This window comes from Pollicipes pollicipes, unplaced genomic scaffold, assembly GCF_011947565.3.
Source record: "Pollicipes pollicipes isolate AB1234 unplaced genomic scaffold, Ppol_2.1 Scaffold_7243;HRSCAF=8683_pilon_pilon_pilon, whole genome shotgun sequence".
In the NCBI taxonomy this organism is placed as follows: domain Eukaryota; kingdom Metazoa; phylum Arthropoda; class Thecostraca; order Pollicipedomorpha; family Pollicipedidae; genus Pollicipes; species Pollicipes pollicipes.
The window spans coordinates 157,479-185,458 of NW_023597042.1; the positions used below are offsets into that span (position 1 = coordinate 157,479).

General features: G+C 65.1%; 1 protein-coding gene across 1 annotated transcript; it reads left to right on the forward strand.

Annotated features, from left to right (window-relative positions):
- LOC119110872 (latrophilin Cirl) lies at positions 1 to 27,846 on the forward strand (the record flags this gene model as incomplete). Its single annotated transcript, XM_037234746.1, is given in 10 exon segments — positions 1 to 86; positions 13,160 to 13,346; positions 20,816 to 20,925; positions 22,113 to 22,347; positions 22,882 to 23,498; positions 23,790 to 24,787; positions 25,229 to 25,501; positions 25,779 to 25,919; positions 26,278 to 26,448; positions 26,937 to 27,846. Coding segments are annotated over 10 exon segments (3,519 nt in total). The 3' UTR covers positions 27,648 to 27,846.
- Positions 27,847 to 27,980: the final 134 nt, after the last annotated feature.

The following is a 27,980-nucleotide window of genomic DNA, read 5'->3' on the forward strand; positions in this document are numbered from 1 at the left end:
ACTGCGCAAGATGTGTGTGGCGCGGCGCCGTGCTGCCCTGGCGACGCTGCTCCTGGCCGTGCTGGCGTCTACCTGCTCCGCCGAAGGTAAGTGGCTGCCCGCTGAACGGCCGCCCCGCAATCGGTGCAGCCTTCCCGCCGAGCGCCCCGCCGCCCTAAGCTGCCCTGCCACAGACAAACCGCACGGCCCATTGCCAGGTGCCGCGACACGGCCGTTTCCTTTATGAGCGTAATCCCGGCTTCCCTGCCAGCGGCTCATTTGGCGCGCCGTTTCCGCGCCAAACGACGGCCGTGCAGGACACGCGGCTGCGGCGCCCGCCATTGTGAAACCGGAGCCGCCGTTAATTTTCTGCAGCGTTGCCTCGCATAATCTGACGGCGCGTCGCCAGCCGATTGATGGCCGGGCTGCGTGACGGCTGCGTGCTTTTTCCGGGGTCGTGTCGCACCTCCCTCTCCGAACGTAGCGACCGGGCGGCCAGCGCGGCCGTGGCCGACCGGGGTGCCCTGGAGCTGACGCCGCCGGCCGGGGCGTGCTCGGAGCTGGTGCCGCCGGCTGGAGTCGACTCTGGTTGCGCGCCGCGCCCTCTCAGGTCAGGCCGACTGCGCCGGCGCCTGTCGGCCGGCCGGGCGGGGCTGATGTACGGCCGCTCGGGTGTCGTCCCTGTGGGCGGTGCGGCGTCCGACCGGCCGCCGTCTGGCCGCCGCTGAATTGGCCCCGATCTCCGGCGACGCCGCCGGCCCAGGGTCGCGTGTTGTACCGCCGGCCGTCGGCGGATCCGCCCAGCCGCTCCAGCGCACCTGGTGACGGTGCATGGCCGGTAATTAATGGCGCGAACGGCAGTGACCCCACCGACCCGCCGCCGACTCCGCCTACTGTTCCACCACAGTTATTGGCCCAGCTCACAATAATCAGCATAATTTGGCGATTTGTATCAGTGGAGATGTCTTCATCGGAGGTGCAGAGCTGGCGGCCGTCGAGGCGGCTGTCTGGCGGCGGACGTGACGTGGCAGGAGTCGCCCTCCGGCCGGTCGGCGGTGCGTGCACTGCACGCCTCTGAGGGGTCGGAAGTGGGTGCGCTCCGCGTCCAGACCGCGCCGTAATAGGTCCGGCCGCCGGGCCGTCCGTTATTAATAGACAAGGAATGATTTTGCCATTTGACTACGGGCGTGTTCTGGTGTTACTCGGGACCATTAGATCTACTGTTCTAAGCCTGCGGGTGACCGGCCGACCGGGCGCCCATAGAGCTCACTTTCCAGTGTGCCGGCCGCCCGCTCGCCCCGCTGCTTTGAACGGCGGCCGGCGGGCGCGGCGGCCGCGAATCTCGGCCGTGCGGCGTGTTTTTACGGACTGTTATTAGGCGGCCGGCAAACATCTCATTCTGGGCTGCTGGCCGGCGCTGGCCGGCGCTGCGCTGGGCGGCCGGGCGAGGCCGGCGCCCGCTGGGCCGGACAATGCCTCTCGTCGTGCACGACCGGAGCACCATGACTGCCGGCCGACCGTGATGCGGGCGCGGCGGCGGCGGCGGCGTGGCCATGATCACCGCCTGTGCGTGCGCACCGCGCCGGCGGCCTCTCGCGCGCCGTAATTGTGCCCCTTTGGTGCGCCATTAGCGCCGCTGATAGTGGGGCCGCCGCTGTGTCACTGCCGCGGCGCGGCGTCGAGAGAGGCGGCCGTAGCGCCCGACAGCGCGCCGATCTGACCCTTGCCGACACGCTGTTTTTACGCGGTCGGCCGGGCCACCTGTACGGACAGGCGGGGCCGCGAGCCGACCAGAGCACCAGATGGCGCCCGCGCGCGCCAGGACAGGCCCGGACAGCACAAAAACGCGGTGCGCGCGCGGCGATTTGATGTATTACAAATGGGGTACAACATTGTTTTACAGAATGGCGCGGATCACGCTACGTTCCGGCCGGCGGCGCGGCGGTGTGTGGCCTGCTCGGTGTGGGTCCGGCCGCTGTGGTGTGCGGTCTGCTCGGTGTGGCTCCGGCCGCGGTGGGGTATGGATCGGATCTCGGGGCGTTCGGTGGCCCCGACGACCAAGCGACCGTCGCGCCTCTCGCCGCCGGCGCGTCATGTTTCGTCTCAATCAGCGGAAGACTCCGGGGTTAGCCGTGAATCGAATCAATTAAGAAGGCTCGACGATGGGCGGCGCGGGCGGCTGCTGGCTAGCCGCTGTAGGAGAGAGACGGGGGGGGGGGGCATCAGCATGCAGGCGCCGCGGCCGGCCGGGCACGCCCCGATGAGGCACTGCTGATGACGGCACCCCTGTCGGCGGCCGGCGCCGGCAGATGCGCAGGCCGTCTCCCCGACTTTCCCGCAGTGACTTCACCGTCGGATGACTTCGCCGTCTGGCGCGGCCCGTCCCGGCCGGTCCACCCCGTCTCCAAACACGCGCCCGAGGCCGCGTCTCAGTCGCCGACCTCGGGCCGGTCCCGAGAGCGGGCCGTCTGACCTCTGGCGCGCGCCGTCGACCTGACCTCCCGGCCGCCCGCCCGCTCGTGGGAGAGCGCGCTCGCCGCCCTCCAATCAATTAACAGACGGCATAAATTGGTGCCGGCTGCGCACGGGGCCGCGCGGGGCGAGGCGAGGCGAGGCGACGCCCCGGAGACGCTCGACGACGCCAGCTCGATATCGCACCGTTACTCGACACGGATGACGTTCGATTTCCGCCGCCGGCGCTGGCCGCCGGGCCCGACGGAAAACAAAAGCATAAGTTAGCGGCGCTGCTGATGGCCGCCGGCTGACGGCGGATGGCGCGCCAGCGGCTGATCCGGCGCGGCCGATGGCCCTGCGCGCCGCCGCTCGCACCCGTGTTTACTGAGGGCGCCTCCCGCCGCGCGCCGGCCGGATTGAAAAACGTCTCGTTTGTGCGGGCCGCGGCCGCACTGGTGAGCCAGCGCCGATGGAGCGGCGTCGGTTTATTTGTTTCCAGATCGGGGCCCCCGCTGTTCCTGTAATCCCGGTAATTCCTTGGCCGGCTCTCGACTATTGAAGAGCCGGCGGAAAACAGACGGCGTCGGGCGGCTCATTCTCCCCTCGCTCCGTCTCGCGAACACCGCCTGCTTTATCGGCGACGGCCGCCGTAAATTGGGATACATCTGGGTCGAACTAATTGAAAGCCGGCCCCTTGATGGCGCAATATCCTGGTCTTGCCCACCGCGCGGTCGCTCACGATACCCCAGACGGGTGTTCGCGGGGTTTAAAAATTCATCACCAGGGCTGCTCCGGTGCTCGATCGTCGCTGGCCGGCCCCGACGAGCCGGCGGTCACGTCGGCCGTGGCGAGGCGCTCCCGTGTCGCCGTCGCCGCCGCCAGACCGGAGCGCCGGCGGCAGACAAATGACTACTCGGCCGACTAAAATACGAACCCTTAGTGGACGCGGTACACTATTTGTTTCGCGGCGGCAGTTTTTGCGCGTCAGAGCGCCGACGGGGGGAGGGGGAGGGGGGGGGGAACTAACTACCCGCCTGGGTGAGGGCTTCGAGAGGGCCGAACGGCGGCGGGAGGGGCGCGGCGGCGACGACAGGTCGCTGCCGCCGCTGCCGCCTTCTCAACTGATTACAAAAAACGCGCCCCGCTGACTGCGCTTCCCCGATTCATTACTCATTGTCGGCGGCGGCAAAACAGCGGCAGGAAGTGGGCACCGATCGCCCGTCGTCGGCGACGCGCGCCGGCGCCGGCGGCGCGGACAACGGGCGCCTGTCGCCGGCGCGCGCGGCGCGCGGCCCCGGTATACTTGGCGGTCGGGGTCCGGCGCGGCACAGGGGCGTCGTGTGCCCGGCGCGTGACGGGCCCGCCGCATCCGGCCATCACTGCGCGCCGCCTAAGACGAATAGGTCGGCTGAAGTCAGCGGCGCTGTTGTGACGTCATCGGGGGGGGGGGCGGGGGGGGGCTGCTGCCGCCGCGGCTCGTGTGCAGGTGGCGTTCCAGCCGAGCTGGAGCGGCGCCCGCTCAGGCCGCGCCCGGCCGTAAGCGATGGCTCAAACCGTCTCGTTAATAACACGGGTAAACTCGCTCTTTTGCCGGTTTGTACGTACACCATCTGATACGGGCTTCGACATAAATTCCGACCCTCATCGCACTTGCATTTCGTGTCCTTGGCAGCTTTCTAAAGCTGTGCCAACTGGCAAACCACTCCTGGCTGCAATTTGCATATGAAAACACATGTGCACGGCGTGTAACATAAGCACCCTTGTAGCGCCGTTTAGGGGCGGTTCATGACCTCTTCCGTTGGGCTAATTAGCGATTCTCGTCTATTCGGGTTTCCTCACTTGGTTCGAATCACATCGCGATACATCATCCCGTGTCCGTCGAAATGTTTTACATAATTTATATAAACTAGAATCATTCTTCATAACATGGATGACCTGTCAAATTCGACACTCACTTAACCCAAGGCAATTTATAAGCCGGCGCGAGGTGCGAGTCGCGCTCACGGAGCGGTCCATTGTGCCATTCCCAGGGGGCGGCCCTATCGCCGGCATGGTATCGGCCGATCGCGGCGAGCTCCGCTGCAGTGTAAACAGGACGCGGGCGGTATCCGCCCGGTCGCTGCGGCCCGGCCGCCGCTAGTTATTCCTGTCACCCGGACATCTTCGCTTTATCAGCCCACATCGTCACCGAGGCGACCAGAAGGGCCATTTAGCGCTGCGGCCGCATACCATCCTCGTCCTTACGCCTCATCATCCCTTCGCACATACCAGCGTTCGGAGACTATAATTTCCCGGCCTCTCCATAATTCATAGCGTTAATAATTATTCCCGTGTGACGCATAGCATCTCAAGATTGTTCTCGGTGTGGGCAAACAATGGTGGTCGCGGCGTCTGCGGCGCCGGCGACGCAGTCGCGCGCCGGGATCGTCGACAGGTCAGCTGGCGCGGCGGCGCGCCGTTAGTGCGTCGGCCCGGCCGCCGCTCGGCGACTGGAAGAAACGATTCTCACCGCACGTTTATTTACATTTCAAATGTCATCGACGGCGCAGTTTATCACAATCTATGCTATTTAGATGGTAACGGGAGGCGGGCGCATTTCCATACGAGGTTTCGGTGAGCGAGCTGCGGTGGGCACGCCGGCCGACGGAGGTCGCCGCCTCCTGCGAGCTGGGTGCTGGCCGGCGGCCGAGACCGGGCCGGCCGCCCCTCCATGCCGGGCCTCCTCTAATCATCTCATTCCCGGCACAGCAAATGACGCCGTCTGGCCGGCGCGGCCGCGGCCAGAGAGTCTGATCAACCCCGCCGCTGCTCGGGCGGCAGGTTAATGGATTCGGCGGCCGGGTCGGGCGCGGGGACGTCCGCCGAGCGAACGTGACCGTGTCGGTGCCGCGTCAGCCCGCACCGAACAATGGTCACTCAGCGTCACGTTGCCGTCGCTCGGATGCCGCTCAGCGGCGCTCCGTCTGCCGCGATGGGCGCGCTGGCCCCTGCAATTATCAGGGAAAACAGCCAGTTAGCGGGGGCCAATTCGTCCCTGTCGCTCGCTTTCGAGGCAACTATTTGGCTCCGTTCCCCTTTGGTCCAATTAAATTCCGCCGAAGAAATTTATCGTTGCAATAGGCGGCCGGTCCTTTTGCTGGGCCGGGTGCGGGATCTCAGCTGGCCTCGAGGGCGCCCGGTCCCCGGAGGCCTGCGTCGGCCGGCCCCTCCCCACCACCTGGGCCGAGCACCCTCGCACCCACGGCCGGCAGCTGCGCGTGCGGTGTGGGGTCCCGACAGGCCCGCATTTGTGATAACACGTATTAAATGGTTCCCGGACGGCAGCAGTCTGTAATCAACGCGGCGGACCGATGTCACTGTGTCCTTTGTATAGCTGACCACGCGCCCCCCGCCTCCCTCTCTCCTCCTCTCCCGCTCTCTGTGTCTCTCCCGTTTTGACGCGCCTTCTCTTTCCCACCCTCCCCCTCTGCTCTTGCTCAGCTGCTCCTCATCTCTGCCCAGTGCTTCTCGCGGCCAGCTCGCCGCGATGTCGACTCCGCCGGCCAGGCTCCTCCTCTGTAGCGCTGGCGCTGGACTGCCAGCGCGGCTGGGCGCGCCGTCAGCGGTCACCGACCTGAGGCCTGCGGCCGCAATAAGCGACAGCCGTGCGTCGAGCCATCGCCGCGCTCCCTCCGATCGGTGCGCCCATTTGGAGGTGCGCGCTGCGGCTGATGGCGGCCACTCGCGCGCCACTCGCGCGCCATCTAGCGCCGGCCGTCCATCACGGCAAGGGGTGCCGCGTCATTATCACACTTGTGCGGCATATCCGGTGACCGGATCTGCCCGGCATGCCGCCGCCGCCGTCGCCGCCACGCCGGGCAGGCGTGCGCGACCGCCGTCTGTTTGTGCGTGCTCTCGGCAGGACGACCGGAGGGCGCCGCTGTGGGGTGAGGGTTCGGGGGCGGCTGGGGGGAGCGCTATCCGGGCGATCGGAAGCGGGCGTCCCTCGCCGCATCCTTTCTCTTTCTGTCGGGCCGCCCCCGCGGGCATTGTGCGCCTTCCCTGTTCGGCTCGACTGGTAATTGCCCGGCTGATCCGGCGCAAACTTTGACGGCCCCTGTCTCCGCCCGGCAATTTTCCGACACGCCGTGCGCGAATCGGCGCGAACGCGCGGCCAGGCCGGCCAGAAATTAGACGGTAGGTGGCCAATTCGCCGCAATTTGGGTGATTGAACCGTTTCCTTCTGGTCGGACCGCGTGTTATTTGGCGGCGGCGGTCGGCGCCGGCCGCGTCAGCTTGCGGCCGCCGGGGGCGGGGCTGACCGGTCAGGGGTCGCGTCAGCTGGCGGCCGCCGCCGCGCCTCCCCTGCCGGTCGGCGGGGGGCTGTCTGTCAACCGGGGCCGACCCTCCCAGCGCGACCTCCCCGTCGAGCTGCGGGCGGCCGCCGACAGGCCGGGCGCCGGCGCCGGCGCCGCTCGGTGTGGCGCGTGGGAAGTGCTGACTGCCGCCGCTGAGGAGTCGCCCCGGGCCTCGGTGTTCCGCCAGCGGTGCCGCTGGGAAAGGGCTGTGCCGGTGCCCACGGGCAGGACGGCCCGCGGCGCGGGTGCCCGCGGGCCGTCCTGCCCGCGGCGCCGGTGCCCACGGGCCGTCCTGCCCGCGTTGGTACAGCTGGCCGCGGTGGTCCGCGCCGCTGCGCCGCCGGTCGAGCTTGCCGAACCGCGCCGCTGCCTTCGGGGAGGTTGCGTCCTTGCCCCGGCGAGCTGGAGCGCCGGCTCGGGGCGGCCGCGGAGACGGCATGACATCAGATCCATTAGTAGGGGAGGCCCGGCAGATAACGGGGCGTAAACACTCGTCGACTCTTTGCCGATCACTCTGCGCCTGTCAGCCGGCGTGGCACGGCCCTGGCCGTCCGCCAGCGGCGCAGGCCGCCCGCTCCGTCCTGCTGCCGCGGTACAAACACCTCTCCGGCTCATGGTTTTTATGTGGCGCGCTATCGCCGATCTGATGGAACCGCCCGCCGACCTGCGCGCGAATCCGAGCGGTAGCCGGTCAGACACCTGGCTGCGCCGGCCCGACCGTGTCCGGCCGGAGCCTGGCCGCGCCGGCGGCGGCGCCCCAGCTACGCCGCGGAAACTGCCAATTACCCGTCTTTCAATTATTTTGACAATTACTCCAGGCGGCCGCGCCTGGCCGCGGGGGCGACAAATTTTTCTGGAATAATGGGCGCGGCGGTGTGACGGCCGTCGAGGCGGCACGTTCCCACGGCTGGGGCCGGTGACGCGCGGTCAGGGGACCGGTGACGCGGCCTCTGTCAGGCTGGCCGTAATTGACTCGTTCTCCGGTGCCCGGCCGCTGACGGCCGTCCTCTCAGGTGTTTGTCGGCGGCGTTTGAGGCGGACATTAACGCCGCATGGGGTCGCTGCCGCCACCCCCCGCCGCCCGCCGCCCGCCGCCCGGGTCACAATGGTCCGGCCACAGCGGTGGCAGTGCGGGCGGCAGGCCGCGAGTCGCGGGCCGCGAGCCGCGAGCCGCGATCCGCGGGCCGCGCGATGCTACCATGCGCAGTGGCCGCGAGCATTGCATTAGCAGCCGGCGCCAGCGTAATGCCCACTGCGCCGATGCGCGGCCGATACGGCCGGCCGGCTCTATTAGCCGCGCGGTCACCTGTCAGGGCGCGGCTGACCGGCTTTGTCCGGTCGGACGCTATCGCCGGCACTGCGACGGCGTTACGACAGCGGCGGTTACAGCGGACGCGCTCGCGGCGCCAGCGTATCTGCGGCTGGCGAGGGTGGCTACGGTCGCGCCCTCCGCTGGCGCCGGCGAGGCCGCTCGGCGCCCGGCAGCGAGGGCGAGCGTAGCGCTGCAACGACGCTGCGGCGCCGGGGCGCCCCGTCGGCGACGACGGCGCTGATGGGCAGCGGCCCCGCGCTGCCATCGGTCATGGTGGCGCGCCGGGACCAGGCTCTGACCGGCTCGGTCCCCCGACAGTGAGCGCACTCCATCACAATTACAGCCGTCGAGTGGCCGGACTCGATCAGTGACGCCGTGCCCCTTCCGCCCTAATGGCGTCGGCGCTCCCTCGGGCAGCCTTCCGACCGACCCAATCGTATGCATATGATCGGTACAAAAACCAATTTGTAAATCAAGTTTTACTGGCGAATGCCGACTTTACGATTGCAATCAAATATCGGCCTGGTTCTTACAGCTGCAACTGACATGTTTACGTCGCCGTACTTGGGCCGTGCGGTTGATATCTTTTTAAGCGCGGGTCCGTGCGTTCGATCGTGCCCTCCTGTCCCCCTAACACAGATATAGCCGAGAAGACACGGATGCTGCCGGCTTCTCGGCGTAGCCTCCCGATTACGAACCGGGTCGGGACAACGGGGCGTTTTTTTTCTGAGCGCGGCCATCGCCGTCCGGCTTGGAAACGGCACGGCTGCGGCTGAATCGACAGCTCTTCCGGTGCTGCGGTTATATCCCGCTGCGGTCTTACGCCGCGCCGCTCGCGGTCCGGGATCGAGTTTTTGTCCGAGCTCTCCATCAATAAAAGCCTGACCTGGAAAGGCGCGCGGAGCCCCGCCCCTGGATCCCCTAAAGCCGAGGCGCTTCCTCCGCTTAAAGAATGCAGTCGGGTTCGGCCGGCCAGCGGCAGTTAAAAACTGACTCACACGGCGGTGCGACAGAAGCCATGCCGACCTAAGCGAATGGCCGACTCATTGCTGAAAACGCTGAGTTGTCGCGGGTTGTCATTTTGATATTCAGAACAGGTGGCGCTCAACGGAGCGCAGCTTTTTAATCAGCGCCTCCTTTTCTTTCGAATATCTTCTCCCAAATGGTCCACGGCCCGGTGTAATTTTTCGCCCTGTCGTTTTCTTTGAAACTTACTTGTCTGCAACTCATTTTCTTCCTCGACTCCAACAAATTGCTGCCGAATCTGAATCGAGCCCAGCAAAAGAAGATTACAGCGATTTAATTTCAGCCGCAAATCTTGGCGCTGTTGACAGCGCGCGGCGCCGGGCGAAGCTGAACCCCGGACTTTTGTCCCAACTTCCCGCTCCCGGTGCGCTGCCCGCTTAGATTCCCCGCCGGAGCGCGACGGGGGGCGCTCGCTGTCCCCAGCAGAGCACTCCGGAGACACGGCCGACGACCGCAGAGAATAAACAGCGGCTGGAAGCCGGGATCGTTAGGCGCGCTCGCTCGAAGCTGGACCGCGAGGCACCGCTTGAATGAAAAACTGGTCGCCGCCGGTCAGCCACAGCTGGCTGGGCTTCTGTCGGCCGTCAGCCGCCGTGCGCTGGTGTGCTGGTCGGGTGACACCTTCCCTCCCACTCACTGGCGCCGCTGGTCCTCCAGCGGTCGCAGTCTGGGACCGCTGGTCCGCACCCACCGCAGCTTCTCACCGGGCGCCGCGGACGACCGCCGAAGACGACCTTTTTTGTGGGCCGTCAGTTGGCGGGGCGGAGCCGGGCTCCCCGCGGCGCGCGGCTGGACCGAGTCGCCGGACCGCGACACGGGAGGTCCGGTGTTGGTAGCGGCCCCCGCCCCCTGACGCCCCCCCCCCCCTGACGGCCAGATCGGCACGACCGTCACGGCCGGAGGCGCACCGACAGATAATGAAAATGGCACAGCGCTGCCTACGCGCACAGACGATGACGGCCGACACGGGCCATCTATCACGGCCGGCCCACCCGTTTCTTGTCAGCGGGGACGCGCGACAGCCCTCTGACGGGTGTTTAAGGAGGCCGGCCGCGGGCCTAATGGACCGCCATCGCTCCACGGGCCCGCTGGTCCGTCCGCGCCCCAGACGCGTTTAATTGTTTGCTTGTCGTCTGATGAGCGGATGATTCCGGTGGTCCTGCGCCGTCTCCTGGTGATCGGTGGTGATCCCGGTCCGGACTGGGGACCGGCAGCGGAGGGCGGCCGGAGGCGGGCCGGTGGATCCTCCCTCCCCAGGTCGGGACGAATCTGCCGCCCGGGACCGGAGGCGCCGCTCGAGTCCGGCCGCCAGACCCGCGTTATCGCCCCCGACAACCACCGTTCATCCATCAAAATCTGACAGAGTTTCCCCAAACGCAGGCGGCGTTAGCGCACTTAGGCCGGCCGGACAATGCCGGTTGAGCGGCGAGCCGGCCGCCGAGGCTGCTGGGGGGCCAGCCTCAGCGACAGTCGGCCCGCTCCCCGGTGTCTCCGCTTCCTTGTGTGCGCACCGATCTGTCTGCGTTCCTCACGCGGGTGTTTGTTCACGTCCGTTTGTACTTTCTCGCTGTGCTGTGTGCATCCGGCCGGCTAATTTTGTCCCGTCAAAATGTGTGTGGTAAGCCGCCGCTTGTTTGCGAGCCTTTCGCGCAGCGTGTCTTTCAATCGCAGCCAAAGGATGAAAGGGAAGTCGAGTGCTCCGCCGCGCCAGCGATGAACAGCTTCGTGCGCCGTTCTTTGTCCATGCCGTGGCCATGCCCGCCTCCTGCCGACCTCAGGTGGACTCCTCCCCTGCCCGGCACCCGTTGAGAGGGACGGTATAACGGCCGGCACCCACCGGCAGCCCCGGTGCGGAAATTAAATCAAAATCGGACGCTTGATATTCGGCCGACAGCGGCCGTAATAAAAGGTGTTTGGGGGCGGCCAGCCGCACTACCTGCTGTAGGTCTCATAGACTGTTAATTAGGCCCGTTTCTCATGGATAAATCATGGTAAATTACTCTTTATAAGCTGATCCTGTATCATTTTAAAGGAGCCATAAATTAGTCGAGCTGCAGGGAGGAGAGGAACAAAGCGGTTGATGCATATTTCTCCTCATTTAATACGAATTGGACGGTTTTGATAAGCGATGCGTCGGCACGGAACAGCTGAGGGCGCCGAGAACCGGGCTCAGCAGGCAGCGCTGCTCCGGCCCAAGCAGGCAGCGCCGCCCCGACCCAAGCAGGCAGCGCTGCTCCGGACCCAGTAGTCAGCGCTGCTCCGGCCCCAGAGACAGCGCTGCTCCGGCCCCAGAGACAGCGCTGCTCCGGCCCCAGAGACAGCGCTGCTCCGGCCCCAGAGGCAGCGCTGCTCCGGCCCAAGCAGGCAGCTTTGCTCCGGGCCCAGTAGGCAGCGCTGCTCCGGCCCCAGTAGTCAGCGCTGCTCCGGCCCCAGAGACAGCGCTGCTCCGGCCCCAGTAGGCAGCGCTGCTCCAGGCCCAGTAGGCAGCGCTGCTCCGGCCCCAGAGACAGCGCTGCTCCGGCCCCAGTAGGCAGCGCTGCTCCGGCCCCGGCAGGCAGCGCTGCTCCGGCTCGGGCCGTGCGCCGACGCCTCCGGCTGTTTACTCACCATTACAGCGGCGCGGTGCCCAGAGAGCGCCTCCGCGCTCGACTCTAATGTGGGCTAAACCCCGCGCCGTCGCCCGGTCGGCAGCGGCGGCCACCGGCGTGGCGGCGGCGTTTGATCGACGCACGGGCGCAGCCAGGCACGCGGGGCCGGGGCCGGCTCCCACTGGTGCCAGTCGGAGGATCAAACCTACCGCGTCCCGAAAAAATATGGGGAATATTGTACCCGGAGCTGTATTGTATTGGAGCTGAACATTGCGCACGGCGGGAGAGGCTGACGACTGGCATTCCAACGCCGCGGACGTCGCCGCCCTTGATCGGCGGCCGTGCCAAACCCGTCCGTCCAGCCGCGTCGGCCAAGACAATACCAGGAGGAGGGCCGACCAATTTACCAGCCGGCCCGCTGTTGGCATTGTTTGGCGCGATGTGTCGGAAGACGCGATTAATCCAACAGTGGCAGTCGCGCTGCGTCCGGCACTGTTCCGCCACGTCCGCGCCACCTTTCGGCGCGGTCGCCACCAAGGCCTTCTTTTGTCTCGGAGAATGAGGGACAGCGGCTTGAATTAACTGCCAAGGTGCAAATCACTTTATGGCCGGCTTTTTCCGCCCGCTTTTAGCGAGGACCTTGTTTTCCAGGCGCGATCCCAATCAGGTAAAGGATAGGCGGCTTGCGTTGCCGGTTTAATGATTTCAACAGAGACGCCTCCATTAAGGAGGCGCTCGTATAAAAGTCGTAAAATCGCCCGGGTCGTGCCGATCATCCCGGTGAACCAACTCAGGGGTCAGCTGGCGCCAGCAGCTTCTGACCCGGCCGCCCGCGAACCGTGCACGTGTCCCTGCTCGCCGGAAGCCGAGGATCCCTCCGAGTCTGCCACTCGTGATGGAATGACGCCGCCAGATCGCTCAACCTGGGAAATGGGGACCGATCCGGAATACTCTGGCTGCGATAGCTTGTTAAAGCAGGTGGTGGGTCTATTAATTAGCTCTATTTTCGGCGAGAATGCTAATGACGCGATAGCATCGGCGTTCGGCGGAGGCGGCCAACCGAGCGATATCTCAATCGCGCTCAATTTTTCATCGGTCGCGTCGAACGGCGCACGCCGGCGTCGTCCCTAATCCAGCGGACGGGTCCCGCGGGCGCCCTGTGACGCCTCCGCCGCCGCCGTCTCCGCCACCGTCACCGCCGGCCGCATCGGTACCGATGGAGGGGTTATGGTGGGGGAGGCTTTAGGCGCAGCGTTCAACGTACTTTTGCGCGTGACGGAATGTGCCTGACCCGCCTGGACTGTGACACGCCTGGGCCATGACCTGTCCGTGCGCCTGACCCGCCAAGGCTGTGACACGCCTGAGTGCCTGGCCTGTCCACGCGCCTGACCCGCCTGGGCTGTGTCACGCCTGGACGCCTAACCTGTCCGCGCGCTTGACCCGCCTCTGTGCGCCCGTTGCAGCCGGCTACAGCACGGTGTACGCCTGCGAGGGCTCGACGCTGAAGCTGGAGTGTGGCGACGACGAGCTCATCAACCTGATCCGAGCCAACTTCGGCCGCTTCTCCATCACCATCTGCAACGAGAAGGGCAACACCGACTGGAGCGTCAACTGCATGTCGCCGCGCTCCCTGCGCGTGCTGGAGCAGAGGTAAGCTACGATGCCTCCCGCCGCTGGCTGTTGGTGGACTCGGTTCAGGTCATTGTGCTATGTGGGACGAGTTTACGCGAGCAGGTGGGACAGGTGATAGGTGATAAGCTCGGCTGAGCTGGGAAGTAGGTACGCAACGGGCAAATATGAGGTACTTCACAAAATGTGTATCAAGTTTGGTAAGCATAAGGTGGCATGGCAACACCAAGATCCGGTATGCGGCGACACGTGCAAGAAACAGTGACACTGTGACACGGCGACAGAGCAAGGAAGCGCTCACCGCGCTCGCGACACGGCTGACAACAATGGCGGCTCCCCCCAGTGTTCAGCTGAACAATGCTGACCTGCCCGCCCCAGACGCTTTCGCCGCGCTGTATCGTAATGTCGCGGAGGAACAATGCCGACCACGACCTCATGCGCCGGCCGGAGAACAGTGTCACCTGGCTCGGCCGCGGACGCGAGAGAGCGCGAGATGTCACGCACTGGCGGGATGATGGGAAGGGTCGCCTGTGAGCAGGGCTGTGCAGATGTGAGCGACTATGTGCAGTTGACACGGGGCTGGGATGGAACTAGAGCAGCCCCGGTACTGGTCTCCGACAGGGATAGGACACTCATTAAGATGATTGCGTGAAGCACAGTCACGCTCCTGCCGCGCCCGGGCACCAGATTATTGGGATACCGACACCTGCAACGGCCTGCTCGTGTAACAATTAGACCCAGCCTCCGCCACATGCAGGATATTTCGTGCACGGATGTGCATCCTCCATTACATGAATACAATTATGGGATAGGCTCTGCAAGTAACTTCTGTTATTATTTCAATAAATCAGCGTCGTTCATCCCTCGCCGCCGCGATGCCCGCCGATACGTGGGCGGGGGGCGCCATGGGGCCGGCCACCAGCGACATGTACCAACACCGATCCGCGGCCGGCGCGACCGGCCCGTGTGTTGAAACCCTATCAATAACGGCGTCAGGCGGGCTCCATTCAGTCGCGCACACACTGCAATAATAGCTTTCTAATGAAGAATCATTCACGGGGATCGCACCTCGCCTCGGGTCAGGCCAGGTCGCCGAAATAATTAACTGGTCGTGGTGAAATTTCGTAACTAATAACAGCCGATGTATGGACCGCGGTGATCTATTAGCCGACTGCAGCGCGCGGTGATGTTTAGAAAGTGCGCGGCTCGGGTTCCGAGGCGCGGCTGGCGCAGCCCCTCCCCCCCCCCGCCGCTCTCCCGACGCGGGGGGCGGCATTGTTCGCCGGCGGCTATCCATCTGACCCGGCCCCAGGAATGCCGACCACCGAGCCTGATCTGAATAGAGCGAGCTGGCGGCGCAAAAACGGCCGACCGGCCCGCCCGCCGTCTGCTCTGTAATTAAGACCGAGTCCCAGCCGGGCGCCACGGTGGGACCGGACGGCCGATTGTTTGGTTCACGCGCGTGCGTGAGACGGCGCGCGGCATGGCAGACGGGCGCGGCACGCGCGCGCGCCGGCCCCGGGCGGGGCTGACCTCGCCTGGTCATGACTGCGCCGGCGGCCGGCGGCGGCCCCATCTGAACCGGCCGGCGCTATGATCCGTGATGTAGGCAGCAGGCGTGTGCGCGCGCCGCAGGAGTGGATGCCAGGATTTAGACATTCAGTCATGGATATCCAACCTTGCGCGGTTAGATATCCATGTTGCATTAAGAAATTCCAGCTTTTGTGGTTCGTAATTTTTGTTTTACATCTTGTAGATTTTGGTCAGAGGGTTTTTCACCATGAAGCTTTTTTTCATGTGTTTGCAAATGATCCCCTAGGAGCCAAGACTATTTAATTAATTTATTAAGAGCCCTTGTGCTCGAAGGTACGTGTTAAAATAACGGCATGGGACGTTTGGGAATCTATTTTGGTGAATAATTTTTGGCTGACCAACCGCACAAGCCTCCACGGGGTTCTGTCCAGTGACTGCCTATGCATCCCGTCTTAAGTTTCTTTGATCTTCAATTTCACCGAGAAGGTTTTGCGATCTGCCTCGCCTGGCATGTATTGCTGCCGGACTTGCGGCTGGTTGTAAATGTTTTTGCATTGGGAGAAGGTTTCTGATCGGTCAAAGAGCTTGTTTCCATGATTCAGAACACATTTGATCGTAGCCACCTAGAACATACATATATACGCATATAAAAATTGTGGTTGGGTTTCTTAGGACTGCGCGTTTTACGCGTTTCTTAAGAGTTATAACGAGGAATGCAGTGCCTTGAAAACTTCGCCTGAGGACGTCCTGAGCTTTGGGATCCATTTCAAATAGGCTTGAGATCTATTTGAATCTTCAGAAAAAGGCTTTTTTGGATCTCATAACAGTGGTTAGTTTCGTCAACAGGTCCACGGGCTGGTTTTCTGGACTTAACTCACAATGCTACTGTACATCAGACTCCTCATGCTCCCCCCCCCCCTCCCCTTCTTCCCCTCCCACAACTATTAACGCGCCTCGCCACGGCGGTTCTCTCCGCTCGGCGGATGACATGCAGGCCTGCTCAGCTGAGCGAGCCTCTGCAGGCACAACGCCTGCACGATGCCATTGTGTTCGGCGCCTTCGCAGCGCACACGACCCGCGGACCGCCGGCGGCTTTGGCGCCACGCGGTGTTCCTGTTCCCGCGCCACTCGTGTGCACGGGATCAGCGTGTTATACCAGCGGTGCACGCTCAACGAGCGCATGGTTTTTGCCGCGAACACCTGTGAAAAATATCTTAATTAGCATCTTCGCGCGTGGAATTAGCCGTGCATGGGACGATATTTCGGCAAGCCCGCTTCACGCGAGCCACCAGAAGAAAACAGCAATTAGCGCGGCGCGCCACGGTCGTCGCGGGATAATTTTACATAATAACAGGGTGACGGACGCGAGCTTAGCTGAGTTACGGTCGGGCTCCTCGGCGACCACCTTTGTCCCGCCAGTGACATATGGAGACAAGCAGCCGGAAAATTAAGATGGCGCCGACGAGGTCGTGGGGGGAGGGGGAGGGGGACCGCGGCGCGACACCGTGTCGCCGGCCAAACGAGCGCCGACGTATATATTTATCAAAAACGTCATTGCCGCACGGACTTAATCAATTCCGCTGTGCCCCAGGGTGCCAATCTGGCGCTATAAAGCGTGCCGTTCGACAGCGGGGCAGCACCTCCGCCAGCTCCGGTGGGAGGGCCCCCAGGCCCTGATGACAGCCACATGGCACCGATTAACACGGCTATGACCCCATTGCATGCGCACTGTTGTTTCATTTGGCGCTGTGGAACGGCGAACTGTTGAAAGCTTGATTCGCTGTCATTTCGGACGGGGCCAAGTGGCCGTATCCACGAGCGTTGGAGGGGTGGGGAGGGGCAGGGAGTGGGGGGAGGGGCGGGGTCCTGACCGGCACCCGAGCAGCAGGTCGGCCGCCGCCAGCGCTGGTCGGAGCGTCACGCGAGACCCCTCCCCCGCCCCCTACCCCGCCTCCCTCCTACGATCCGTGTCGGCAGCAGAACCGGCACGTTAATCATCGACTTTCGTCGCCCTCGATATGATGCAGGGATCGGCTCGACGCTGAGGTCCCGACCGCCTTCCATGGGCCGGGCTGCTGGCGCCCGCGGCGGTGCTGCCATCTTCAACCGGCGCTCTGCAGCGACCGGAATTCGTGCCGCATTTAATATTCATGTACAGGCGGGGTCGTTATCGGCGCCCGACAGGCGAGCTCCAGATGCGGCGCGAGAATCGGCCGCCGGGGACGCCTAACGTCTTCATCGCGGTGCGGCTGCGCCGTTCGCCGCGCGGGGCGGCGCGTCTGCAAGCCGCGCCAACAGCTGATTGCGTGCCGACTTTAATTGACGCACGGCCGCCGGCCGCGCGCCGTATTGTCTCCTTCACCGGGGCGACGACGCTTCCGCATGCCGCCTGTGACGTCACGCCGCGGCGCCTGTGACCGTGCCGCGGATTGGCGGACGTGGCCGTTCTGTGAACGTCGCGTCGGCTCGGGCGGCGTGACGACCTGTTTACGACGTCGACGGACGTCGGTCCGATGTCGGCGCGCCGCCGCGTTCGCCCGACAGCGCTCGCCTCCGGCTGACGCCCGCTCGCTGCGGCGTGTAACGGCGGCTAACGTCGGCCGCCGCCCTGCTGCGGCGGTTTTTGCTCGGCGCGTCGGCGCCGGCGGGCCCGATTGTCGCCGCGTCGGCCGCGACGGAGCGTCGAAGCCGGCTAAGCGCCGCCGGCGAGCCGCCTGAGCAAACAACTGTCGACCGGAGACAATGGCGCTGTTTAATGGGTGACTTTACGCGCGGCTCGCATGCGCCGGCCCACTTTGACGGCGTGGGCCGGCGCCGGCGGGCACCGCGGCGCGTGGGGCGCTGGTGCGCCCCCCCTCCCCCCTCCCCCCTCCCACGCACACATCGATCGACACCGACATTTAGCATGCGGCCGAAAAAAACCGCCAGCCGGGCGTGCACGGGGCCAGCCTAATTGGCTGCTGGGACAGTCGCTGGCTGATTGCAGCCGACAGCGCTGCCGCGGTGCGCTCTGCCCGCGCCGTTTTTTGCGCGCGAGCTGTCCCCTGCTGTCAGATCACGTGCTGACGCCGCCGCCGGCGGTGGCGGCGGCGGCGGCCCGGGTGGGCACGGCGGCCGTGCGCGTGTTTCCGGCGGGTGCGCCAGGTGCCCATCAGGAGCGGCGGCGACCGGACCGGACCAGATCGGACCGGATGGCGCCGGCGCCTGCACGGGCCGACGGTGATCGATTTCACGCGCAATCTGTGACATTGTGCAACAGGGGCGGCTGGACACGGTCACGGGCGGCCCGGCTGCGTTGGTGGCCCTCCCAGCTGACGGCCCTGGTGCGCCTCAGCGTCATGGCCGGCGGTCAGCTCCGCTCTCCGGTCCTCTGCGGCTGGCTTGGCTGGCGGCCAGGCTGCGGGCAGTAGACAGCTCACAAGAGACGGGTAGTCGTTGCTTTGATTTCGGCGCGCCGTGTTTTGTTGCGTGTCGGTGTTGCGATTTTCTGTCAGCCATCTTATCTTCATTATCCTTAAGTAAGGCCAAATCTGATAGTCGGGGAAGCATGAGTATATTTCACATTTCATGCATGTATTGTTTTATGTCGTAGCCTATGTTACTCAGCCATTTGCAACAGAACTCGCAGCTGTTTTCCTTCGGGACGCTATTTCCTTCCCCGTCGGTGCCCTCCAGCCGTTCGCTGGCTACCGCCGTTTAGCGGTGTCAGGCGGACCCGCCGCGCCAGCCAGCGCCGGCCATCCGGTGGGGCTGGCGCGGCCTCTCCCGCGGCGAGCCGTGCACAGTGATCGGCCCGATCAGACCGCGAGGAAAGCCACCGATCCGGCGGCGGGAACCGGTCCCGCTGCCGCCGCCACCGCCGCCGTCGCCGCGGCTGCCGGCGCCGCGGCTGCCGGCGCCCAGCGTCTCTGGCCGGGCCGCTTCTGATTCCGAATTCTGTTCCGCCCGAGCGCGGGCTCCTTGGAGTTATGCGCAGGTGCTTGTATGCATTCCAGCCGGTGTCAGGGGCCGCGCCAGTCCCGCCGCATGGCGACACACGAGGCACAGCGCCCGCTCCACAGAACGCCGCACATCATTAGCCCGATGCACGGCGTCTGTGTCGTAGGTCGCCTTGGATTTGCCAAAGGGATCATAGACCGTGCGGCAGGCGCGATATTAAATGATGCACGCCGCCGGCGTGTAATGTCCACGCGACCTTTGTCGGACATGCCCTGGCCGACGGCGGCGGCGCTCTTCAATGTGCGGCGCATGGGCCTCACAGGAGCCGTCGGTCGGCGGCCGCCGTCCAGCGGACCGTGACGGCCGTCGACGCCGACGCGACGGACGACGGCGGCGCGACGCCGTCGGCCGGCGTCCCCGCGGAAGGACGGTCGCGTCACAGCTGAGCGGCGCGGCCTCCGTGCAGCGCCGTCGCCGTGACGGCAGCGCTGGGTCGGATCGCGCCGCACCTAATCTATTAGCCGCACCGGAGAGTGCGCCGTAAATTATAGCGCTTTACGGCCTGCCGCCCGGCGCGGTACTGTCACAGGGCCCGGCGGGCCGCGCCACGATGTGGGGCACGGTCACGAGTTAGGGGGGCGCCGCTGTAGGAGCGCGCCTGGTCCCGGGGCGGAGTGTAGCGGGCTCAGATGTGCTGTGCCGGCGTGGTGGCTGGTGACGGATTCATGCGGTCTGGCAGCCGCTGGGATAGGGGCTGCTGAGGGTGGTGGGTCGAGGAGATCAGACGGTCCTGCAGCGGAGGGCGGAAGTATCGGACACCCGCCGCTCTCGCGCCCTCGCCGCCCAGTGTCCGGAAGTCGGGCGCTTCCGCCGTCTTATGTGGCACTGATCGCACAGCTGTGTTTCCCCAGACTGCCCTTTTCTTTGTTTTCAGCGAGTTTGATGTGTTTTGTTGACTTTGTTTCGGTTGATTTTCAGTTGCGGAGTTGGCAATAAGTGTTCTGTTGACGTCACCGCCGAGAAGTTCGGAGACTCGTGTCCTGGAACGTTTAAGTACATTGAAGTCCACTACAGCTGTGTATCAGGTTGGTTTAGCTTGCTCTGCCGGATCGGCATGGTGGTGGCGGTGTCTTCGGGTTTTCTGTCCCCTGTCACTAACCAACTAACCCAGTTTTCAGTGGCGTAGCTCGCAGCCGCCCGGCCGTCTTCCCTGACCTTCCCACGGGCCAGCCTCGGGAGCCACCGCGGCATGCTGTCCGCGCTCACCTGGACCGGTCCCCCCCCCCTTCCACCGCCGTCACCGTCCGCACGACATCCCGCCGACGCCAAAAATGTCGTAAACCGGAGAGCGGCTGACCGGTGCGGCAGCGGCCTCTCTGTCTGGCCGGCAGCGTCGGGTTTACGGCGTGCGTGGAGCGCCGGCGAACAAAGCCGATCGCGCCCCGACCAACGTCAATCGGAATTGCTAATTGCCGCCGGCCTCATGGACGTGGCCAGGCTATAATTTGGCCCCATCATTCACCCTGCAACATCCGCAATGCCCTTCAATGTCTAATTTAATCAGGCTCCCCCAGCCGGCGGCGCGAAAGACGGGTACAGTTCCGGCGCGGGCGCGCGCGCGCCGCCGCCGCCGCCGCCCGCGCGCCGCCGTCGCCGCCGGCGCCGCGGCCGGCCGAGGCGCGTGCGGTCGTTAGAGCCGCGGGAGGCGGGAATCGGGGCCAGACGCTGCCCAGCGCCGGCTGGCCCGACCACCTCACCGGCCCGGAACGAAGAGACCCGCTGCACCCCCCGGCCATCGTGAAAAGAACCGGGCCGCAGTCGCCGGCTCACGCATTCCACGGCGCTACCCGCGTGCCTGGCGTAAAAAATGCATACTTGTCTAACGACCCGGCGCGAGAGTCCTGTCCCCGTTCCTCGTTTCCCATGGCGCCGCTCGGCCCGCGGCCGTCGCCCGGACTCCCGCGGGAGCCGACCTTGACCGCGCGTGACCCCGCTGACCGCGGCCGGCTGTCCGGCAGCTGTGACAAGCGGCGCGCCTGTACCGTCACGGCCAACGTCGCCACCTTCGGTGACGCCTGCCCGGCCACCTTCAAATACCTGGAGGCCCAGTTTCAGTGCCGCAAGAGAGGTAACCCGCTCTCTCCGTAGCCGGGTCCGCATGCTGACGAAGCTCGCCTGCCAGTTCGTTCCACCCGCCTCCGCTCCCGCGCATGCCTCAGTGTCCCCGCATGCGAGTGGGTGAGCGAGTGAGTCGGTGAGTGAGAGAGGGAGGCGCTTTGTGTGCACGCTCGCACGTGAAAGCGGCCGCGCACGTGCCCGCGTCGGACGGGCCGGCACGCCCGGACCGCGTGACGTCACGCCTCAACTCAGGCCGGGGTAACGTGCGACAGCCGGCGGCCAGGCCGGGCAGCGTGCAGCAGCCGGCGGCCGCCGGCCTGTCGGCCCCGCTGTCGCACACTTGTTGCCGGGGGTGTTGTAACTGTCGCCCGATAAGAAAACGGCAAGTAATTGTTCCATAAAGCGGACCGATAAACCCATCCCCGCGTCATAAACAATTTTTACACTCGATTGATTCCGCGTACCGGCCACGGGTAATGGCCGGCGGCATGGCGGCCGGCTAATGTGATTGCACGAACTGCTGGACAGGCTTGCCCGGCCGGCCCAAAGCCATGCACAATGGTACATTAGCGCAAAATTGCCGACCTTTGTGTGAGTTTCTTATAAATCCTGTACATGTCAAGCCCGTTATCTGCTGCTCTGCATGAAAATTGCTTGCACTGCACGACGAGCGGTCAGGTGTGCTCTCTGCACGGCAGGCCGCCGCAGCTGTGAGCATGCACCCTGCACAGCGCACCCGTCCGGCGCCCTCTGTCGTGCACGCCGCCCGCGGCCGCCGGCGGGCAGGCGATATCGACCGGAGCTCGCGTGCTCTCTTCAAAGCGCTGAATGTCAGATGCTGATTGTTTGTCGAGCCGCCGCGACCGTTAATTAACCAGCTCGTGTTTATGCGCCGCCCGGAACCGTGTCTGGCCGTGTCTTGAGACAGCGTCCCTGAATGGCGATGGCTGTTTCTGGAGACAGCGTCCCTGAATGGTGACGTCTGTTTCCTGAGACGGCGTCCCTGAACGGTGACGTCTATTTCTTGAAACAGCGTCTCTGAACGTTAACGTCTGTTTCTTGAGACGGCGCCCCTGAACGGTCACGTCTGTTTCGATGAGTCTTGCCAGCTCGCTGTAACGTCGCGTGGCCGCGTGCCTAGCGCCTGCCCGTCCGTCCGTGTCGTCCGCGTGCGAACTAACCGACGTCCGTCTCCAGCCGCCTCCACGACGACGACGAAGCGGCCGCACCCGCCGTGGTACTCGTCTTATCCGGACCCGAACCTGTGGCTGACGAGCGGCACGACCACCTCCCGCCGGCCGCCGGCCACCACGACCACGCGCCGGCCGCGGCTGCCCGGCCTGCCGCCGGCCGCCTCCAACGACGGCGTGCAGGTGATCATCCCGGGCGTGACGGGCCGCCGCCAGCAGGGCGGCAGGGTGGAGAAGGTCGAGTCAGACGGCGACGGCCGCCTGGTGACGGTCGTCCAGCCGGCCGACGGCGCGCAGCGAGGCGTCGTCGCGCCCGACCGGCCGGCGAGCTCCACCACCACCACCGCGGCGACCACCACCGCCACCACCACTACCGCTGCCGCCGCCGCTGCCGCTGACGGCGACGCCGTCGCCGCCACGGCGAAGCCGAGGACGACGCCGCGGCCGGTCAGCACCAGCTCGGCGCGGACAACGACGCGCCGGCCGCCAGGTGAGCCAGCGCCACCTGCCCGTGTGACTCACCACTAACCGCGCCCGTTCCGTCGCTCGTCCGCCCGCAGCCAAACCGAGCGATTCCGTCTCGCTCCGACACCTCGTAAACGCGGCGGGGTTTGTTTTACGGGCGACCGGCAGCTGTCGGCGAGCCGTCCGGTCATGCGCCGCCGGCGTCCGGTCACCCGCTCACGGCACGCCCCCCGCTCCGTTGCAGGCTCGTCGCGGCGTCCTGCGGCGGCCCAGCCGGCGCCGACCCTGCCCGACCCCTGGCTGGCGGCCAGCCCGCACTACTGCCCGGCGCGGACCTCTCGCGGCCTGCGCTGGAACTACACGCGCGCCGGCGACGTGGCCGTGCTCGCCTGCCCAGGTGGCGCCACCGGCTACGCGCGCTGGCCGTGTCAGCACGGCGCGGCGGCGGCGACGGCGGCGGCCGGCAGCCCGCCGGCGCGCGCCGCCTGGGCCGCGCGGCCCGACCTCAGCGAGTGCAAGTCGATCCTGATGGCGGCGCTGGAGGAGCGCTTGCTGAGCGGCGAGCACACGCTGCGCGTGGCCGCCGAGCTGGCGCAGGTCACCGACCGCTCCGACGGCCTGTTCGGCGGCGACGTGCGCACGGCGGCGCGCCTGGTGAACCACTTGGCGTCGCGACAGGCGCAGCAGCTGATCGCCGTGCCGGCCGTGGAGCGGCGCGAGGCGATCGTCACCGAGCTCACCGAGGACGTGGTGCGCGCCGCCAGCAACGTGCTGGACGCCGGCCAGCTGGCGGCCTGGCGGGACCTGGGGCCGGAGGAGCGGCGCCGCGCCGCCACCTCGCTGCTCATCGGGCTTGAGCAGAATGCCTTTCTGCTCAGCGACAACGTACTGCCCGACCGCACCATCCTCGAGATCGACCGGAACCTGCGTGAGTGGCTGGCGCGAGTGAGATGCCGTCGGCGGTGGGCCTGCGCCGCTGTGGCGTAGTGGGCGCGAAGCAGGGCTTCCGAAAGATGGACACGGGACTTTAGAGCGTTGCGGTAGAATTTCCGATTCTTTGTTACCTTGTGGCTCCTATACATCTACCGATGTGCTTGCGGGTAGCCATTTCTAGTGGCATTCTTTCCCGGGGCTTATCGAAAAGTTCTATACTCTCTTTTGCCGTGCTGTGACCTCCGTAGTAACGCCTCGAGTCTGACCGCATGTGCTCCCATTGCAGTAATGACCGTGCACAACAAGAAAGTGGAGAGCATGACCGACCTGCACTTCCCGTCTGACGTGGCGCTGGACCAGTGGGACATCGCCGGCAACTCGATGCACCTGAGCAAGGCGTCGCTGCTGGAGAACAGCCGGCGCGGCACCGTGAAGGTGGTGTTCCTGGCCTACAGCGGGCTGGAGTCGGTGCTGGAGCCGCTCAGCTGGTCAGAGCGGCGGCACGAGGCGGCGCTCTACCCGGCGGCCAACCGCACTCGCATCGTCAACAGCCTGGTGCTGTCGGCGTCGCTGGGCGAGGGCCGCCATATCCAGCTGTCGCAGCCGGTGCACATGACCTTCCGCCACCTGACCACCGAGAACGTCACCAACCCGAGCTGCTCCTTCTGGGACTACACGGTCAACATGTGGTCGGAGGAGGGCTGTCGCGTCACCTTCACCAACCGCACGCACACCATGTGTGAGTGCGACCACCTGACCAGCTTCGCCGTACTCATGGACGTGTTCGCGGCGCCGCTGACGCAGGACGACCAGGCGCTGCGGATCGTGGTGTACGTCGGCTGCGCCGTGGCCCTGCTCTGCCTCTGCGCCACGCTGCTGGCACTCATCCTGCTGCGGGGTCTGCAGTCGGACCGCACCTCCATCCACAAGAACCTGATCGTGTGCCTGCTGATGGTGGAGCTGAGCTTCCTGGTGGGCCTGCACCAGACCGGCAGCCCGGTGGTCTGCGGCGTGCTGGCCGGCCTCATGCACTTCTTCTTGATGGCCGCCTTCTTCTGGCTCTTCTTCGAGGCGTTCCAGCTGTACGTGACGCTGACGGTGTTTGAGGGCGAGCGGTCGCGGCTCAAGTGGTACTACGTGGCCGCCTACGGCATCCCGCTGCTGATCGTGGCCGTCTCCTGCGTGGTCGACCCCATCAGCTACGGCACGGAGTCGCACTGCTGGCTGCGCACGGACAACTACTTCGTCTTCAGCTTCGCCGGCCCGGCCATCATCCTGATCCTGGTGAGCGCGAGTTCGCAGTCGCGGCCGCGGCTCGCCGGCGGGCTTCACGCCCGGCCGGTGTGCGGCGCTGCCGCCCCGTGATGTTTTCTCGCCTCTCGCCTGAAGCGGCAGGTCGGCCTCCGCCGGCCGCGTTGTGGTGTTTGAATTGTCGCACTGATACGCCTCACTGGGTGGGATTTGTCGACCGTCATTCGGCCGCGACGCGACTCTAGTTTCAACGGCACGCATTCAAATGCCTGTTTGCAGTATGACCAGGCGGAACCAATCGCCGCTCATGCATTATGCAGCGCCGTTCAATACGGGCTGTTTTTACGCGGCGGCAGCGGCACAGTGCGTGCGGACGGCGGCGCTTTACGAGCGTGTTTGCTGTACGACGCCACGCTTTCGTGTCCACGTGCCAAACAACTCCGACGCCCCGCTGACCGCCGCCCCCACTTTCAGCTGACCGCCATCTTCCTGGGGCTGGCCGTGTTCGTGATGCTGCAGCACAGCAGCGCCGCCATCACCATCAAGACCAAGGAGCAGTCGCGGCTCTCCTACATCCGCGCCTGGCTGCGCGCCGCGCTTCTGCTGCTGCTGCTGCTCGTGCTCACCTGGACGTTCGGCCTGGTGTTCCTGGACCAGCGCACCGTTGTCATGGCCTACCTCTTCACCGTGGCCAACGCGCTGCTCGGACTCTTCATCTTCGCCTTGCACTGTGTCCAGAACGAGAAGGTACGCGTGCGAGGGCTGTCTGTCTGCATGCCAAGCTTCTCTCTCGGTTTTCGCCTGCTTTGCGCGCGGGGATGTTTGCCGGCCGCCCGAGGCTTGTGTACGTTCGCTGTTTGGCCATGGGTCGTTTGGCCCCTCATCAGCCGTTTTTTCGAGCCCTGTTGAGTCGGAGTCCTGCCCGCCGGGGCTTCACGCTCGGGGATCCGTGTGGCTGTGCCTGCACCGCTGTCCGTGAGCTGCGTGTGCACGCTCTGTAGCATGCTCTGTGACGTCGCATCAGGTAAGGAAGGAGCTGGACAGCCACGGCCTGCTACCCGTCTGCCTGAAGAGTTCCAAGACGCTGGGCCGCGACCACGCCGAGGCGCTCTCCACCAGCAACGGCACCATCAACACCGTGCTCAACCTGGCCACGCAGAACAATGTACGTCTCGGCTCACGCTTCGACCGATCGCATGACGTCACCCTCCTCCTGTGATGTCCGCATGGCAACCGCGCACCTACCTGTCCGCTTTGGTTCATCTTCTGCCTCGTCGGGTGTTGTGTGTCGTGGTCAGTACTCAGCGCACATACAGCATACCACACATTTGGCATATAATTTCAATGGCACCGTCGCGCACATTCACTATCTGAAATGTGTTTGGTGACGGGTCTCAGTGCTTAGATTCAAAGGGTTTGTTGCGCTGAAGCCTGTCTTCAATTCCAAACGCACAGCTACAGCCCTTGAGCGTCAGTCACTGCTGGCTCCGTGTCGCCGTGTTGTCACCGCCCGCCTGCCGCAGATCCCGCGCCTGTGGTCGCCGCACGCGCCGACCAACCCCAAGTCGGCCACGCTGAACTCGCTGAACCCGGCGCACACGCCGGCCGGCAGCCTGCGGCGCGGCACCATGCGCAGCTCTATGCCGGCCAAGCTGCGCACAAGTCTCGGCGGCGAGGTGCTGGCCGCCGAGAAGGTGAGGCGACCTTGTGACCTCTTCTTGACGTGCCGATTGCCGTCAGGTGGCGTTTGGGGACTGCCGGCTCTCGCATGCACTGCTGTGTAACCGGCAAGTTCTTCATACCGTGCCCAGTGGCTTTTGTGGTACAAGTGGCGCAGACTGCTCAAGGCTGTTGGCAATGCTACTTCACGTTTGTCATGATGGACCTTTTTACAGTGTCATGTCAGGCATTGAATCCAGATTTACTTTATCAGACGTGATTGGAAAACATTGTGTTTGTGCTACAAGTTCTGAAGCGTTACCAAACGTTCCGGGTCTGCCATGCCTCTCTGTTGGCCTACCGTATCCTCGTCACTTGCGTCGGCCTGGTCCCCGCCCACCCAGCTGCCGGCCAGCTGCGGTGGCTGAGCAGCTGTCTAGACAGACGGGCAATCGATCCCCGTCGCCGCGCACGGATCAGGCCGCGTGACCTGCCTGACTGACGTCCCCCTCCCTCCTTGCAGAGCGGCGCCTACAACATGCAGAGTCACGACTCAGGCCACGGCACCGGCTCCGAGAACGAGTCGCCGCATCTGACGCTCAACAACGTGCGCTACCTGGCGTCGGCACCGAGCCTGGAGCGGCCGGCCGCCGTGCTGGTGCCCGTGCAGCCGGGCGAGCTGGGGCCGCGCGTCAACCCCGAGTTCTTCGCCGTGTACCAGCAGCAGGTGCGGCGCGGCGGGCGCGGGGGCCGCTCCCACTCGCCCTACCACACCTACATGGAGGTGGACGGCGACCCGGTGTACGAGGAGATCGAGCGCCACGAGCCGCGCCACGAGCTGCTCGTCTCGGACGTCAGCGACGAGGACCGCAAGCAGTCGGACATGAGCCGACAGAGCTCGCGCAACTACAGTGATAACCGGCCGCTGATTCCGTACGGCGCCGAGCGGGCGGTGCGCGCCGGCGGCGGCCAGGCGCGCGCGCTCGCCGCTAGTCAGGCGGCGCCGCACTGCCAGGCGCTGAGTGAGGCCCGCCTGCGGGACTTTGACCAGGCGCAGATGTACCACGACCTGCGCCGGCTGCGCGGCTACGGCGAGAACGTGGCGATGGCCGTGCTCAGCGGCGACCAGGTGGTGTGCACGCTGCAGCCGCCCCACCTGGCGGCCATCAGAGAGGGCGCCACCCTGCCCGTGGACCGGGCGCGCCCCAGTCATTCCAGGCTTGCAGAGTGCTAGGCGCCGCGCCGCGCGTCTATACATATATAATGTGATTGCTAGCTGCGTGTAGTCCGGCTCGCCGTTTTTATTGGTGATTATTATGGAGAGATGTATCTGTTGCTCGTTCTTTCATCCCTCACCGTGTACATTGTCATTGTCATACATTGGCATTTATTCGTGAGTCATTTGTATTGATAGGGATAATAAATACACAGCATGTATGACGCGCGCTTTTTCATCCCCAGTGAGAAAATTAATATGTTGATCATAAGGTAATGAGGACAAGATGAGTCGCAAAGGTGATACTGCGATCGTGGTAGAAGGTTAAAAAGATTTTATCTGATGAGCATT